This window comes from Ictalurus punctatus, chromosome 6, assembly GCF_001660625.3.
Source record: "Ictalurus punctatus breed USDA103 chromosome 6, Coco_2.0, whole genome shotgun sequence".
NCBI classification, from domain to species: domain Eukaryota; kingdom Metazoa; phylum Chordata; class Actinopteri; order Siluriformes; family Ictaluridae; genus Ictalurus; species Ictalurus punctatus.
This window is the reverse complement of record NC_030421.2, coordinates 3,729,135-3,746,950: the sequence shown is the minus strand read 5'-3', so window position 1 is coordinate 3,746,950 and position 17,816 is coordinate 3,729,135. Positions and strand designations below refer to the sequence as shown.

General features: G+C 42.9%; 1 protein-coding gene across 1 annotated transcript; it reads left to right on the top strand.

Moving 5' to 3' along the window:
• Positions 1-17,585, top strand: arpc2 (actin related protein 2/3 complex, subunit 2; the record flags this gene model as incomplete). The annotated part of the gene is given in 10 exon segments (NM_001200996.1): positions 1-191; positions 2,483-2,517; positions 3,113-3,225; positions 7,843-7,888; positions 8,066-8,252; positions 8,436-8,529; positions 10,627-10,753; positions 13,449-13,549; positions 13,928-14,028; positions 17,379-17,585. Coding segments are annotated over 10 exon segments (900 nt in total). The 3' UTR covers positions 17,401-17,585.
• Positions 17,586-17,816: the final 231 nt, after the last annotated feature.

Genomic DNA, 17,816 nt, shown 5'->3' with positions numbered 1-17,816 from the left:
GCGCAGAGATACTGTACCATCTTTACACGGCTTGTTATAGTATTTTTTTTTATTATTATTGTTATTATTATAATATCTATAGCGTTTTAATTTCATCCAGCACTTTAACACTTCACCATGATTCTGTTGGAAATAAACAATCGGATCATCGAGGAGACGCTAACGCTTAAATTTGACAGCGCGGCCAACGGGTGAGTTTACATGCTAATGAGCTAATGCTAACAAGCTAGTACGTTTGATGCGTTTGAAAGCGGCACGCCTTGATATAGACAATATAGATAATATAATCGGGATTTATAGCGAATAACTTGAAATTGCATTTTTTAAAAATAAATAAATCTTGTTAATCCTGCTAGCTAGAGTTAATGGTGCATTAAGTCTAATAGTAAGAAGAGGAAGAAGAAGAAAGGAAGAGTAGCTGGTTAAAGGTTTGTGCATTATGAAAGTCAGTACTATAGCTGGAATCTATATACCTTTTAAAGTGCATGGAGTTTAAACATGATTTATTGCTGCAGTAATGCTTTAGTTAGTTGCCCCCGGTTTGAGCTGCAGGTTAAATCCCTGTCACTGTAACGTGTAAATAATGAAGTCTGCATTGTGTTTTGCTTTGCATGTCAATTCAGACGTGTTTCCTTGTGTTTTGTGTGAAATCTTTCAACAAGCTGCTGTTAATTGAGATGTTTGGTTTTGCTTAAACTGATTCCACCAATCAGTCGTCAAAAAGAGCTTTTGCCATATAAGGTGTTTCTGTGTTCTCAGGCCCCGCCCCCTGACAGCTCACTGATTTCAGCAGTTTCTCACTTGCCCCTGTCCATTTCCTCCTAAAGCACTGCTGATTGAATCACGTCATCATTTCAGATCATTATACACACGGTTGTGATCAGTTTTATTTTTTGGTCTGTACACTGCCCTACTCTTTTTCTTATTTATTTATTTTTATTTCCACAGTAAGCTTGTATTACACAGCTAGGATCAGCTCCTGTGTCCCCACATCATATAGTCCAAACCCTAAACTGTTCTGAGAGCTTGCCATCATCATCATCATCATCATCATCATCATGTGTTGTCTGTGATATCTTTCGTATGATGATCCAGTGATAAATAGAATGTTGCAAGATCATTATATATCACGTGGCACTTTTATTTTTTCTTTCATATTTATCTGGCTTTGTGAGGTCCTTTATTCGGATATTCGTGCCTTGGCTGTGTGAGAAATTTATTTCCTTAATAAAGAAGTCGTTATTTTATTTTTTATATAATTATTATTTATTTCTTTTTATAAACATTTATGTAAGGAGTCTCCTGTTTCAGCACTGAGTTTCCACCACGGAAGAGTGTTCATGACAGAATAGTTTGCATGTTCCGCTTTCTGTCTGGCTGTGTTTATTATTTCTGTCGGTCTTTATTAATTCAAGACAGAGAGAAAAAGAGAAACCAGTGAGGTAGCAGCTGTTTATAGCATTTATGACTTAAGTGATGACAGAATCTTTATCAGGAACTGAGAATCGCAGATGTTCCACAACCTTAAACGTAACTATAAATAGTTGAAAAGATTGACGTGCTGTTTGTGGGTTTTCACACCGCTATAAAAGATCACGCTTGTACCCACATACAGAAGAAAACCGGAGCAGTGTAAAGGAACTTTCGCACCGAGCGCGACGCGATAAAGCGAAGGATTGTACGCATTGTCACTAGGTGGCGCAATCGGCGTATCGTCTATGACCACCGAGAAGAAGTATCACGTAAATGTTGGCGAAGAGCACCACAACACACACTGTTAAGAAGCACAGAACCTTTTGTGTGACGGCGGCGGCGCCAGGCACGGGATCTAAAGCTCAAATCTAATTGGACGGGTCATTTCATTGCCGATCGACAGGGGGGGAAAAATCGACACGCTGGATGAATAAAAATTATCGCTTTGTTGCGTGGCGAATGATTGCGCCCGGTCGGTGTGAATAGTAGGTTTGCTGTGATAGTCGGCGTTACCGGTGTTCGGGTCGCACGCCGATTACGTCACTCGCCGACCGCGGCTCCGCCCACTCTGTCGTTTAGCCTTTTTTTAAATAGTAATAAAAATCGTTTCGTTCTGTTAGAGAACGTACGCTGCAGTTAAAAACCAAAATATTCGGCGTGAGCCGGACGAGTCCGAGTCAGATTTCGTTCGTCACGTGACGAGGGCGAGGCGAGCGGACTGACGAGACGTTGGCGGAAGATTTGCGTTCGAAAGTTCTATGTTTAATATGCGCGAGTTTGTCGTTTTTTTTTTTTGTGTGCTGTTTTTTTGTTACGTTTTTCATTAAGAATAAAAACGAACCCACCGTTCAAGCAATCACCCAAACCCCCCCCCCCCCCCCCAACCTTTTTCCCTACAAAGTTTGCTGGCCGTTTAAAACAAATAAAACTCTGAAGTCTGTTAACATGATAAACAAACATTCTTTCACACCTTTAACTTAAACTTTCTCCTTTTCTCTTTTGTGTTCAGGAACAAGCCTGAAGCAGTAGAAGTGACATTTGCTGGTAAGTGGAAGAGAGAGAGAGAGTGTGTGTGTGTGTGTAAGTAAAAACACGAGTGTGACGCAGACATTAGATGCCACAATGATCAAAAACCCATATGTGAAACATTCAAGTGTTGCCGCACCTTCTCACATTCGAAACGGAGACATGATGAATAAAGAGTTGCGTATAAGATATTGGTACATCTGTTAAAGAACTACAGCACCTTTCTGAGAGAGAGTGTGTGTGTGTGTCTGTGTCAGAGTACGTGAGGGGTTGTAATATAAGTAAGCTCAGTGTGACGTATGTGGTTGTTTTATTTCCAGATTCGGGGCTGTTTAAGCCCAGAGTTCGGGTCCTAGGTACACACTCTAGTATTCATAAGACTGAAAACGCCGTATGATTCATAATGTAGCGTGATTTATTTAACATACTCGCAGTAAAGGTTTCATTCTCTAATCCTTACAAACATGTATAGTGATGAAAGATCCAGACCCAGAAAATATTGTGATGTAATTTAACGTCGCACAGGCGCTATAATGCATCACGTTTTTATTATGCAAGCTTCAGATAAACGACGGTGGCTTTTTTGTTTGTTTGTTTGTTTTTGTGTGTTTAGATTTTGATGGCGTGCTCTACCACATCTCAAACCCCAATGGCGACAAGACCAAGTTGATGATCAGCATCTCGCTGAAGTTCTACAAAGAGCTGCAGGAGCACGGGGCTGACGAGGTACGAGCTTCCGAGTACACGTCTTGCACGTGTCCGTTTAACACGTGCCGCTTTTATCCGAGGCGACTCACCTCACGGGTGTGAGTCGTGCGGTTGTGCCGAATATCGACACGGTTGTGATTACTTACGGAGGAATCGCATCCGTGCCGATATTCACTATAACCCGCTCTTGCTTGTGCGATACTGCTTAATGTACGTGATTTTATTTATTTATTTTCGTGTGTGAAAGAGTTTTGACTGTGAAGTGTTTCGTTAAAGAACATTATAAAGCTAAAATGTTGGGTCGGATGGGTATCGGTATCGGCTGATACTCAAGGTTTCGGTATTGGAAAAGGAGTAAGTGTTCTCTCGGCATCTCTAAACTGTGATGCTGTGCTCCGAACCTGAGGCTCCTGAAGAGTAGAGGACGACTAACACACTGTACAGTAGCTTCAAAACTGACCAGTTGGACCAGTGAGGTGCAAATATGTTATAAAGTGACTAATACCTACGTTTAGAGCTCTTAAAGTCCATTACGTTTGTACCACTAAGATGCCACTGACGTACTGAGAGCAGTCCAACAACTAGATAATACGTACTTCAAGCAACGAACTTGGCCAAAAGTATGTGGACACATGACCATCGCACCGATATGTCGTTCTTCCCCAAACTGTTATCCGAAAGATGGAGGCACACAGTTGTATAGAAAGTCTTTGGACGCTGTAGCTTTACAATTTCCCTTCAAACTAAGAGGGACAAACATGTTCCAGCATGACAGTTCCCCTGTGCACAAGGCGAGCTCCGTGAAGACCTGGTTTGCCAAAGAAGGAGTGGAAGAACTCGAGTGTCCTGCACAGATCCCTGACCTCAACCCCACTGAACACCTCTGGAGCACCGACTGCACCCCAGGCCTCCTCAGATGACATCAGCGTAGCTGAATGAACACAAATCTCCACAGCCACGCTCCAAAATCTAGTGGAAAGCCTTCCCAGAAGACTGGAGGTTATTATAATAGTACAGGGGGAATAAATCTGGAATGGGATCTTCAACAAGCACATATGGTGTGGTGGTCAGGTGTCCACAAACTTTTGGTCCAAACCACCTTTTTTTTTAATTAATTTTTTTTTTTTTTATGGAGTCATGAGAATGTGAGGGATAGGTAGGTGAGTTAATTTCAGGTTTATAATGTGTGCCAAATTGTAATGGTATATTTAGACTAGATAACGAGAGTATTGCTTTCATGAACTGAAGGTAAAGTCGACTTTGATGAAATAATAAAAGCTCTTCATCTTGGATAGAAAACTAAAACTGTCAGACGCTCCATTCTGCCTGTAGCGTTATAGTTGTGGCTTAGAGACTACAGAGCGAATGCGGATTTAGTTCCCGTCCCTACAGCCGTCGTTGCTTAGAATCCTTAATACCTGTCCAGCGGTGGTCCTGTGCTGGTTTTCTTACACTGAGGTAGAGGCAGGCTGATATTTTGTATATAATGTATGGGCTACAAGCAGTTATTATGGCTGTAGCTACATGGTAGGTATAATTTATAATGTGTGTGTGTGTGTATATAAATCTATAGGGTGCACGGTGGCTTAGTAGTTAGCATGTTCGCCTCACACCTCAGGTTTGGGGGTTCGATTCCGTGTTCACCCCGTGCTGCGGGGGTTTCCTCCGGGTACTCATGTTTCCTCCCCCAGTCCAAAGACATGCACGGTAGGCGGATCGGCGTGTCCGAAGTGTATGAATAGGCGTATGAATCACTGCGCCCGGGGGCCATCTTCAGTCTTCTTGACTCAGTCTTGCCACCGGATCAAGTGAGAGTGAGGCCGATGCTGCACAAGTCTTCCTCACTTTAATCCAATTCACGAGCAAGTCGAGTTCCAGTTTGTGTCCTCCATAATGGAGGCAGAAATGGAAACTTCGGTCTAAATCCAACACGTGTGTTGGAATCCAAGCTGTGGATTCGATTCAAGGCCACCAAAAAGCCGAATCTAGTACTCTGAACTTCAACATTAGCAACGTTACATAGGAAAAGTAGTGTTTATTTTAATTGTGAGAGTAATTAAAGGTTGAATAACAGTCAAATAGACTGCAGTTCATACAGAGTGGGAATGATGATGGTCTAAATTTAAAGCCGAAGAAAGTCGGTTTTTCCAGTAGGTCGTTTAGATCGTTTGTCAAATTTAAGCAAATGTTCTGTAGAGGAGGTGACGATGGTGTAATTAAATAAACACCAGGACAGTCATGGAGAGACTGGAGTTTGTTTGTTTTTTTTTTCCCCCCAATTATTATAATTTTTTTATTTTTTTCGAAAAATGCTCCCATCAACCGTCCTTACGTTCTCGCGTGTATTCAAAGTTGCTATTGTGTTAAAAACCCGCTAATCTGGGCGTGATTATCAGTCATACGAAGTAAATATTTTCAGCGCAGTCACACTGTGTTTATTTCTCCCGTCCCTATTGGAGCTCACGATCACATTCGGGACTTTGTTGTGCGGTCTTGCAACAGGAAGTGCGTCTGACTCACCTCAGATAGAGGAAGTCACACGTTTCAGAAAGGCAGCCGAGATGCGTACTAGCTCCGAGGACACGCGGTCGAAAGGAGATTAGGCGGTCGGGAGGGTCTGACAGTCTGGTCTGAATTAGAATTAAAATTATAATTATAAAATAATCTCCCTAATCATGAAGGATGTGGTGCGCTGCTCCCAGACGATGCAAACAAGTATTCAAACCATGCGTGCTTCATAACAAAGGGCGCGGCGCATGCAAACCCAATGCAAACTCGGAGGAAGTCTCAGCTTCGTAAAGAACGTCCGTTCGAAATCACGAGGAGTCATGAGTGAAGATAAGAGACAATGAGTGATGATAAAATGCTGCTATTGCAATAAATAGCGAGATACTTTTCTGGAAAAATGGTGGGCGTCACCACTGCTGTTATAACATTAGCTCTATTGAGGACTTTATATATGTGCATAAAGTATAGAAAATGTATTAAAATGGTGCCGAATTTCACGTTTAACTGTTTGAGATAATGTTTTATGACTTTACTGCAAAAAGCTAAAGCTGTCGGTGCAGAATGTTCGATTTTGAAGAAATCGTGTAGTTTCAAGAAATCGCTTTGTTTGTTGAGAAATGCTGTATCAGGAATCTCACGCATGTTGCAAATTATTTCCCTTTGTTTGGCGTCCTTTGCTTTTCTTTCTTTTTTTTTTTTTTTTTTTTTTAAATCATGAGTTCAGCAGTTGAGAGACGCACAACACTACAAGATTACCACGACGCAAAACAAAACGTTTTGTCGAGATGGATTAAATCGCGGCAAGCCGTTTAAACCGTACAATTTTGTCGGCGCGTAATAAAATCGCACATCGTAAAATAATCCGGAAGTTGAGATCGTCAGTGTTGTGAGCAAAGACGGCCGACGATAAAGTCCTTGCGACGTCCGAAATATTTTTTTTTTAATTAAAATCTCGGAGTATAAGCAGTAATGCAACGCTTATCTAGTATTGAAATGTTTTGCATGATTGTCAACTTTCAGTTGCAAGATGTTTGAGGGTTTTCTTGCATGTTCTGCCCGTTTCACATCTCCTCACAACCCTTCGCTTCTTCTTTCTGAGACGTTCCTTGGTGGATTTGCTAGTGGGCTTATGATCATTATCCTGTTGAAAGGTCCAATTTCAGTTCAACTTTCAGACAGACGGCCTCACGTTATCTTCAAGTGCTCTTTGATATGATGCAGAATTCATAGCTGAATGAATGAATGAATGCAAGCTATCCAGTCCCTGGTCCCTTGAGGCAGCGAAGCAACCCCAAACCATAACATTTCCACACACCGTGCTTCACAGTTGGTATGAGGTGCTTCTCCTGAAAAACTGTCTTTGGTCTGCACCGAGCATATCTGCTGTTACTGTGGCCAAACATCTCTATCTTTGATTCATCTGTCCAGAGAACATAATTCCACAAGGCCTGGTCTTTGCCTATATGCTCATCGGCAAACTGTAGTCTTTCAGAGGCTTTTTCCTGACACGCCTCCCATACAGATCAAATTTGTGCGATCTCTTTCTGATTGTAGAGGCATGCACTTTGACACCAACAGCTGCAAGACTTACTAGCAGACCCTGTGGTGAAATTTTGGGGTTCTTGGAGAGTTCTCTTTGTATCTGTGGTCTGCTCTTGGGCTGAATTTGCTGGGACGGACAGTCCTGGATTAATCGGCAGGCGTTTTGTAATCTGTGCTGTTGGTAGATGATTTTCCGTACAGTGGAATGATGCATTTCAAATAATTTGGAGATCTTTTTAAATCCCTTCCCTTGCCAGACTCATAGGCATCCATAACCTTTATTCTGAAGGCCTTACAGAACTCTTCAGATCTTGGCATGATGACACCACACACCTCAATAACAAAGGGAACACCAGAGACTAGATATGAGAGGGGTATAAATAAGACCGGTTCCACCTGCACTCCCTAAGCACTTTGTCTGCTGCGACAATTCAACAAACTGCTTTTCTTTTGTTTTGTTTACTCTTCGTGATTCTTGCCCCTCGATGATCGTTTAAAGTCGGAGGATTATTGCAGGATTATCAGTACAGAAGTCCGTCTCGTCGTGGTGAATATTATGATCAGAATCGCTCTGTTTTGTTTCAGCTGCTCAAGAGGATCTATGGAAACCTCCTGGTGCCAGCAGAAGATGGTAAGCTGAGATCCTTGAAATATACTATCAGCTGGTTTTGTTTCTAAACTGGCTATGTGGGATGAAAGCTAATATTTTACTTCAGATGAAACCAGTGTTTCCAGCTCACTGTGGAATCCTACTGCCAATTTGTGGCATATTTACGATATATTTTTTCTTCTTCTCTTCCCTCCACAGGCTACAACGTGTCTTTGCTCTTTGACCTGGATGCGCTGCCAGCCAATAAGGAGGAGCTGGTCCACCAGGCGGGCATGCTCAAGAGAAACTGCTTTGCATCCGTGTTTGAAAAATACTTCAAGTTCCAGGAGGAAGGTCGCGAGGGCGAGCAGAGAGCCGTGGTCCATTACAGAGACGACGAGTCCATGTAGGTGGCCTGACGGAGCCGAGTACACGAGCGTAAAGTCTGAAGTGTAGCCGCTTTGTGCTGTGTAGTGATAAGACTGGACAGTCTTACTTTATAAGTTAGAAGATTTTCCCAGACGAGGCAGAATCTCGTCCTCGTCACGCTCCTGTCTCCTCAGCGTCTCTCCGTCCTCTCTGGTTTCAGGTACGTGGAGGCGAAGAAGGATCGTGTTACCGTCGTGTTCAGCACGGTCTTCAAGGATGACGATGATGTCATCATTGGAAAAGTGTTCATGCAGGTGTGTGAGCTTTTAGATTTTCAGCGATCACAGCTTTCTCACTATTATCACTCACTGTGGACGTGTCCCAAACCACACGTTCACTATATAGACCAAGTAAGCACACACACACACACACACACACACGCACGCTCAACATAATCAACAAACCAATATCTCATCATTGCCAGTCCATTGTGGGCGTGTTCCAAATCACACACCCTATTCACTTAATAGGCCACATAAAGACCTTCACGAACGTCCACTGAAGACATAGCTCAAACCACACACCCCGAGTAATACATGGGACAGCAACATCTACTGTGGACGCATCCCAAATCACACACCCAATTTACTATAGTCCACATAAACACCATCATAAAGCTCTCACAGTGATCCGTCTACTGCGGCTGCGTCTCAAATCACACACCCTGTCCATGATATTAAGCAACATAAACATAATCAAAAAGGCCCACCAATGAAGTGTCCCAAATCACCCACCCTGCTCACTATATAGGCCACATAAACACCATCTCAAATGCCGTCCATCATGGACATGCTTCAAAATCGCATGCCCTGTTTGCTCTATAGGCCAGGTTAGCGCCGTCTCACACGTCCGTCATGGGCGTGTCCGAAATCACACACTGTTTAGGCCAAATATAGATGATCAGTGTACTGCGGATGTCCCGATTCACATCCCTTATACAGATCTGTCTATCCAGATTGTATCCATGGAGATTATCAGGATGGACAAACAAAGCTCATGACCGTGTATGTGGTATCGGGTTAACACACAGGTTTTGGTGTGTGTGTGTGTGTGAGAGAGAGATGGCGCTTGCTCCTGCACGTCCTCACTCGTCCACCTTTACATTGGTCTAAATACTAAACAACCTTTCCACTATGGAATGTGAAATCTTCCGAATCCTTGTGTTTCTTTTCGTGTGTGAGAGAGAGAGAGAGAGAGATCAGCGCACTGATCTCTTCACCTGAGTTCCCCTTTATACAGACTGACATGTTTTTTTTTTCGGTATAGCTCTAAAATAAAATCTACTCAATGTTACCTCATCTCAGATGTATCCCATCATCCAGGACATGTTTTATTTATTTATTTATATTTACGATACTGGATTTCACAGTAGCATTTTTACACCCAGTAATAAATAAATTTAAAAAAAATTTTAAAGACGACGTTAGACGCCGCTGTCTTGTTGTACCGCTGAATGTAAAACAGCTGGATATGTGCTTTATCAAAACGGAAATACGCCATAGCCCCGAGTGTAAGCCGCCCGTTCACTGAAGGGGAAAGGACGCAGGATGTGAAAGATGTCTTTGTGGTTCCGTTTCACTTCATATAGGTGCATTTTGACCTGTGAATTCACACAGAAATCGTTCTTGAGAATCATTTACAATACGAAAGGTGAGACTTGTGCATTTCCGTGTTGATAAACAGGTCCTTCAGTAGTAAAACTGCTCAAATGTCCTATTCATCACAGTTTAATGTTTTATTCCAGTCTCGGTCGTTTTTTTCTTTTTAAGGCTACATCTGCGTTAATCCGGATAAATTTAAAAACGTGTCTTTTTCTCTGTACGTTTTGGCCTTCCGTATACACGTTCTCCCACGTGGGTATATTTGAAACCGGCATGTTTGCGTTGTAGTGTGGACCGAGAGAACTGAGGTATTCAGAAACAATGATGTATTTTTAGTCATGTCACCCATTCAACTCAAAACAAACAAGATGGTGGACGATGTTGTACTGCATCTGTCGTGCCTGCTGTCCAGTTAATAGCTTTGTTAAAGCTTAATGTCGCTTTCTATCTGACGGAAATGACGCAGACCAGGGCTTCATACATTTCAGTAATCATCGAGATTAAAACGAAACAAAAAAACCTTGAAATATTAAACTTTGTGTCATGAGTCGATAATATTTGAGGGTTAAAGGCTTTGCCCATAAACCCAACAGTGGCATCTTGTTCGTCTTTAAACTCTCAACCTTCTGATTAGAAGCCCAAAGTCTGAATCACGCCACTAAAAAAAATGGAGCATTTCTTCTGTTGCATGTGACGAGTGAGCGCACGGATAAAGCGAAGCTAATACACGTGCTGTTTTTTTTCCTACAGGAGTTTAAGGAGGGCCGGCGTGCGAGTCACACAGCTCCTCAAGTGCTGTTCAGCCACCGAGAGCCTCCTCTGGAGCTGAAGGACACGGACGCTACGGTGGGAGACAACATCGGCTACATCACCTTCGGTATGTACTTTTAACGTGTAAAGTAGACTCTTTCGTGCTGGACAGTAGGGAATTAGAGCTCCGCCCACAAACTCCTCATGCAGACTGGTGGCGAATTAAAAGAAAACTTCAAGCATCTCAGTAAGCTGACCGAACAGCTTCTTTGTACTATGTCATCATCTCTGTAATTATATTTGAAGGATGGACACGATGGTGGTGATGATGGGAAACAGCGCTGTTTCACACACCACTCCAAAATCTCCCATAGATGGCGATCTGATGAGTGAAGGCCATAGCATATGATTTACATCATCTTCATTCTCATCGATCCATTCAGTGAGCCTTGTACATGTGGGCGGGGTCATCCTAGAAGAGACCACGCCCATCAGGATAGAAACATTTCATCATAGCCTTTGACGAAACGCATAGTTGTGATTTTGACTGGTGGACCAGCTCCAAACCACATCATTTGTTTACCATGTGTGTCAAGCACCAGATGTGTTTCGAACCACACACTTTATAGATCACACAGGCCACACCAAATACGGTCCAGCATGTGGACAACGCATTATGGGACTTCACAAGTGTCCAGGGTGTTCTTTAAGTTAAACCGAGGATCATCTCCTTGGTCAGAGACCTGATTTAACTCCCAACCCTGGACCTGAGAGAACCCTTGTCCACACACACTTCAAATCAGCAAGGGCTGTTAATTAGCGGATTAGTTGGATCAGGTGTGTTGGGAGAAGGGAAGACACTGAGACTAAACGCTCTGACAGGTTTCTCCAGGACTAGGGATTAAAAGACAAGATTATTTTTGTTTGTAATGTTCTACGAAAGAAGTGCGGTGACTCTTACCAACTCGAAAACGGGCTCTGAGGTTTAGCGACATCGCTGTGATCCTCGAAAATGATTTAAAGATCAACAGACACGTCAAGATGCCGACTTTTCATAAGCCAATCCAATACTGATGGATTAAACCGAAGTCCCGCCCTCACAAATATGGTGTCTGATATTACGGAAGTTAAACTTGTTTGAATTTTTGACCGTCTAACCGAATGTCTAATAGAGTGGTGCCGAAGAGTCCTAAAGCCCAATGAGTTTGGTGAAAACATGCTGGAAAACGAAGGTGTTCAAAGGCTGTATTTTATATCCGTTCATGCCGCAACACCCCTCTTGGACCTTTTGGGCGTTAGTGTTGGCAAAGGTGTCGAAAGGTGGGACGTGTTCGCCGTGACCGATGATGACAGACTGTCAACATCCATTTCCCATCTGAAGTGTTCCCATGCTTTTAACGCATTCGCAGTGACGCACCTTGCGAAGATCACAGCTCGTCTCTCAGGACATGACTCGGTGTTGATTTTAGCGTTCTCGTTTATCGACACCGTAAATATCGTGTTCAGTTCTGCCTCCTTTAAAGAGTACGCTACATATCACAAGCTTCTCCGCACCCAAATGTGCGTATTTGACCCGCATTTTGACTCGCAATGGAAAGTGGTTATTATTTTGATTCGCAGATCTGAGTCATCATCTCGATGACTCCAAAAAAAAAATACGTCGACCTATAAATAATGTCGGCTTAAATCGAAGGAGGGTTTTTTTTTTTGTTTGTTTTTTTTTATATTAAGAGTTGCCAAGCTTCAGGAACCAATCAAAAATTGAGGCTTCAACAGCGCTGTGGTATAAAACATTAACATATTGGCACTGTGGAAAATAACAGCTATTGCTTTGACCACAGTGTGCAGTAACTACAAGTTTATTATTATTATTATTATTATTATTTTTTAAAAAGTTCTGTATATGGAAGGGTATTGATGATTGAACGTTATATGTTGCTATTATGTAGGTCTTATATTCTATTGCAATTCAGTCGAGTGAGAGCTTACACCTTTTAGTTTTTGGATGAAAAAAGAAAGGAAATGTCGCTTTACTTTATAATTAATCTACGGAAAAATATCATTCCAACAAGACACAAATTAAATGTGGCTGTGTCCTGTGATCCAAAACGCAGAATTATTTTAGACAAAAGACAAAACTACTGGAAAGGCAAAGCCAATTCATTCATTTTTGCTGTAGACTGGCCAGAGTGAAAGAAAGAAAGGATCTGCTCGTGATCCAAAACACACAAGCTCATGTGTGGAACATGGTGGAGGTAGTGTCATGGCTTGGGCTCGCACGGCTGCTTCTGGAACATTCTCACTAATCTTTATTGATGATGGAACTCATGATGGTAGCAGCAGAATGAAGTCACGTTGGAAGGTTTTAGGCTGGCAAAGTCAATCACCAGACCTTAACCCGGTGGAGCAGCATTTCGCCTCCTGAAGAGGTGAACTAAAAGAAGAAACCAACAGCCTGTCGATGTCCGCGAGTCACCGGCTCGATGCAGTAATTACAAGCAAGGGATATGCAACTAAATATCAAGTGTCATTTACTTCAACTTTCTGTTCCTATACTTTTGCCCACCTAAAAATTGTGTGGCCTGATACGAAAGGTCCTACGTTTTATATTGTTTAACACGTCTAGATGTAAACACCAGAAAATAACTGAAATCCTAAACTCTCGTCTCATCTCCATCCTTTGATGTCGAACCCAAAGGTCTATAACGCCGACTGATGACTCGGCCTTGCTGTTCCGATAGTTCCGGAGGAGACTGTATGTCCTTTTCTGTGCTTTTTGTTTCAGTTGATTTTAAACGAAAGGTATTTTTTATCTCCTGTAGTCCTGTTCCCTCGTCATACCAACGCCAACGCCAGAGACAACACCATCAATCTCATCCACACCTTCCGTGATTACCTGCACTACCACATCAAGTGCTCCAAGGTGAGTTCTCCTTCACACACACACACACACACACACGGATGACACAATGAGATGTACGCAATCCCCCATTATACCAGATTTATTCAGCTTCTTTACTTATAACAGGAGACTCTCAAATCTAATCCCACAAACCGTCTTCAGTTCTAGGACCCACACTGCTAGAAAAAGAAATCATTATAGGCGCTTAACATTGCTGTTTGAGGAGACGACGAGATGTTCTAAAGGTTTATGAAAACGAATGGGTTGGAATATATGACGTGTTCAGTGATTGGCTGGCACTCTTTTCGATGATGTCATCCTTAAGAATATCAACGGTAAGTAATGAAAACGCCCGACTGTATTCATGTGGCGTTAACGCTTGCGCTCTGCATGTTTTAGGCTTACATCCACACCCGCATGAGAGCCAAGACCTCCGACTTCCTGAAGGTTCTGAACCGCGCTCGCCCCGATGCCGAAAAGAAAGAGATGAAGACGATCTCGTGAGTATCTGAGCGAGCACACATGGTCGTGGTTGTAGTGGAGTCGACGTGCTCGCCCCGCCGTGGTGAAAACGATGAGCTGTAAGATGGATCTGCGTCGCTACGCTCAAACCAACCAAAAGAATTGATCAGGTTTAGGAGCTCGACAATACAGGATGGTCTTGAAGTAGCGCCTCCACGTCGACCGGAGTCCGTCGGTGTCGTTTGGGCGTCCGGTAATGACTTTCCCCGTCACTTAGCGCTCGCGGAACCGACTGTGAGGACACCTCGGTGTTGATTAACAGTTCAGTGGACGGATTAGCACAGTTTTTCCTCGTGTTCGAGGAAACGCCTGAGGATTAATAAGTCGGTTTCTACAGAACGTAAAATAAAAGAGAGTAAGATCGTACGTATCGGTGGAAATTAGAGATGTCGATACTAGCAAAAAAAACGAAAACAAAACGGTGGCTCAGATATCAGAGAAACCATTTTGATATCTGATCCTGTACCAAGTGGCGCAACTTGGATTTGGAAGCACGTCATATTTTTGAAACTGGAAATGTTTCAGAAAAAAATCCAAAATAATGGAGTATTTTAGCATCTTCAAAGTAGACGCCGTTTTTGTCTAGAATTTCCAGAAATGTAATTCTTGGCGTTTTCTCACGACTGATTTCTTGAGGAATTTCCCTGAGATGCTTTTTAAACAGTATTAAAGGAGTTCACACCGACGCCGGACTCTTATCGGCTGCTTTTCGGAATATTTCCCTCCGAGTCGTCCGTTTAAATACATCTAGGGGCGCACGGTGGCTTAGTGGTCAGCACGTTCGCCTCACACCTCCAGGGTCCGGTTTTCGAGTCCCACTGGAGCCATGTGTGTGCGGAGTTTGCATGTTCCTCCGGGTACTCCGGTTTCCTCCCCCAGTCCAAAGACATGCACGGTAGGCCGTTTGGCGTGTCTAAAGTGTCCGTAGTGTATGAACGGGTGTGTGAGTGTGTATGTGATTGTGCCCTGCGATGGACACCCGGTCCAGGGTGTACCCCGCCTTGTGCCCCATGCTCCCCGGGATAGTCTCCAGGTTCCCCGTGAAAAGGAGTAAACGGTAGAAGATGGATGGATGGACGTTCGTTTTCTAATGAAAGAAACGAGGGATGCCGTGCCATGTTTCTCTCAGATTACGAAGGGTGTATTGGTCTCCACACTCACCAACTAACACTCGTATGTCTCATCAAAGAGGAATTAGGAAGACGCCCTCTCACCCTGTGTTCTCGCTGTTCAAGTCTGTAGCATCAGAAAGACAATGCAGAATTCCATGTAATGAAACCTAAAGCCTGAACATTTTTTCGTTTCTCGCGGCATCAGATCAGGCTACTGATTGGAGTGTTAGATAAATGAGAAACTGTAGTGAACTGATAAACAGGCAGATACCGACACCTTGTTTTTGTTCAGATCGATCTAAAGTCAATGACAAAAAAAAAAAAGCTAAAAGCAACCCTCTCTGTTGAGTCGACAAATCATTACCGCATTCTCAGTTCCTGCTTAGCGGCAGAACGAAAACCCACACAGTTCTGGAATTCGTGACAGTGAAGGCTCCGACTTCCTGTTTAACTCCATTTGAAATCAGCCTTTGGCGATAGACATTTTCTCTTTCCCTTTATTTATATCTATGTTTGGATGATTTTTTTTTTTTTTTTTTTTTTTGCATATAACGGACATTTTTTTTGTGGCTTCTTTTTTTTTTTTTTTTTAAAGCAGATACTCATGAGATTGAACTTTTATGGTCACGAAGTCCAGAGTAGCATTAAGTTCCCTCGCTCACACATTTCCTGTGTGTTAATGTTTAAACAGTAAAATGTTTTGTTAACACACGCCTCAAACATTCCGCTCTTTGCTTAAGGAGGAGGCTTCAAGAGTAATCCAGGGACAGTCTGCTAAGATTCAGCAGTGGCATAAACACACCCGCTGTCCAATTTTTCAATTAAATTTTACTTGTGTAGCGCTTTTAACAACGGGCATTGTCTCAAAGCGGCTTTACAGAAACATATAAACACAGGATAGAGATTTTATGTGTGTGAATTTATCCCTATTGGGCAAGCCGGTGGTGAGGTAAAACTCCCCGAGATGATATGAGGAAGAAACCTTGAGAGGAACCGGACTCGGAAGGGAACCCGTCCTCGTCTGGGTGACGACGGATAGTGTGAGAGTAAAAGAAAGTTCATTATGGTGTTTATATGAAGTCTGTGTGTTGAACTAGTCCACTGTTCACTAAAGGAGACCCGAGTGTAAAACCGCATGTGGTAATCGCAGTCCCAAGGCCATCGCAGCAACCGTAGTCCACGACTACGTATTTGGGTTATAAAACCTCACCAGGAATTAAAAATGTAAAAATCTAAAAGTTTAATGTCATGAATTTGTTTCTGTCGTGGTACTTCAAGCAGGATCGTTCACTAGCTAGTGGATTTATTTACTTTTGTTTTTTTTTAATCGTTAAACACTTAAAAGTCGTTAGACTCGAACAACCCATATACAAAAAGTCAAATAAAGTTCAAAAACGCTAACTCGAATATCATCCGAGAGCCGCAACGAGGATAACAAGCTACGTACATTTGTAGACGAAGTTGGCCGAGAGTTCGTCTGCCATCTTTATTTTATTTATTTATTTATTTTTGAGCTGAGCGGCTTCAGAAAACATGACATCATTTCCAGTAAGGGAACACATTGAGCATCGATGCTCCCTGGTTTTTGCGGTGCATTGTGGGAATCTTTTTTTTTTTTTCTTTTTTCACACGTTCCCGTGCACTCCACTGGAAGGATTTTGCGATTGAGACGGCGTTTAAAAATGGCCGCCTCGCCGATCATTGCCCTGACCGCCGAACTAGGGAGTCGATTGAGACGCACCCGGAGCTCTTGCTTTTCAGCGTGTAAGGTTCTCACTATATAACCGATGATAAAATGTTCAGCCTTTAGAGGCGACTCGCGATCACTTCTGACATCGTCCTTACGAAGTGCTCCCATGTTGGCGGTTTTATTTTAAACCGGTCGAGCCATATCGGAGCAGTGTAATTAAGGTTTTGCTGTCGAGTGTGAAACCGTGTGCCACAGATGAAAACCAGTACTGTTGTATTTCACCGTATCTCACCAGTGTAACCGCTTTCGCGTCGTTTCAGACACGCAGTCTGAAGTGTGCGAGCCTCGGGTTTGTGTCTGAAACCAAATCACAGCCGTGACGTTATTCGCAATAACACATTCCCTGTCGAGTTCTAGATAAGTCGCAGACAAGGAATGCAAAGAACTTATAGACAGGAATTGTTTTTCTGGTCAAGTACAGACGTTTTACGGATCGTTTTCGCTAATTCTGATTTCCTCTCTCCAGGGGCAAGACATTTTCTCGCTAAGGTGGCACACAGTGACCAAACATGCTTACAGGACCAGCCAGCGCTGCCCGAGTGCGACGTGGACTACGACACCCGGATTCGGACAGCGCTCGTAGACTCCTAGATGCTTGCAAATCCTTCAAGGAACAAAATAAAACGAATTTCCTTTGAGTTTTCCACACAGTTCGACAAAAAAAAAAAAAAAAAAAAGTCGTAAAGATTTTTATACAGCTCTGGGTGAATTGGACATTTGGTACTTTTTCCGCGCCTTCCCGCTGTAACCTGCCGTGTGCCGTCTCGAGAAATGTTTATGCAGTATCGCTCCACGTCTGTGCTATTGTCTTTGGTTTTGTGCCAGAATACCTGTCTGCTTTTGAACTAATAAATAAACCAGTCTTGGAGAAAAGAAGTGTTGATGTGCTTCAATTAAAAAAAAG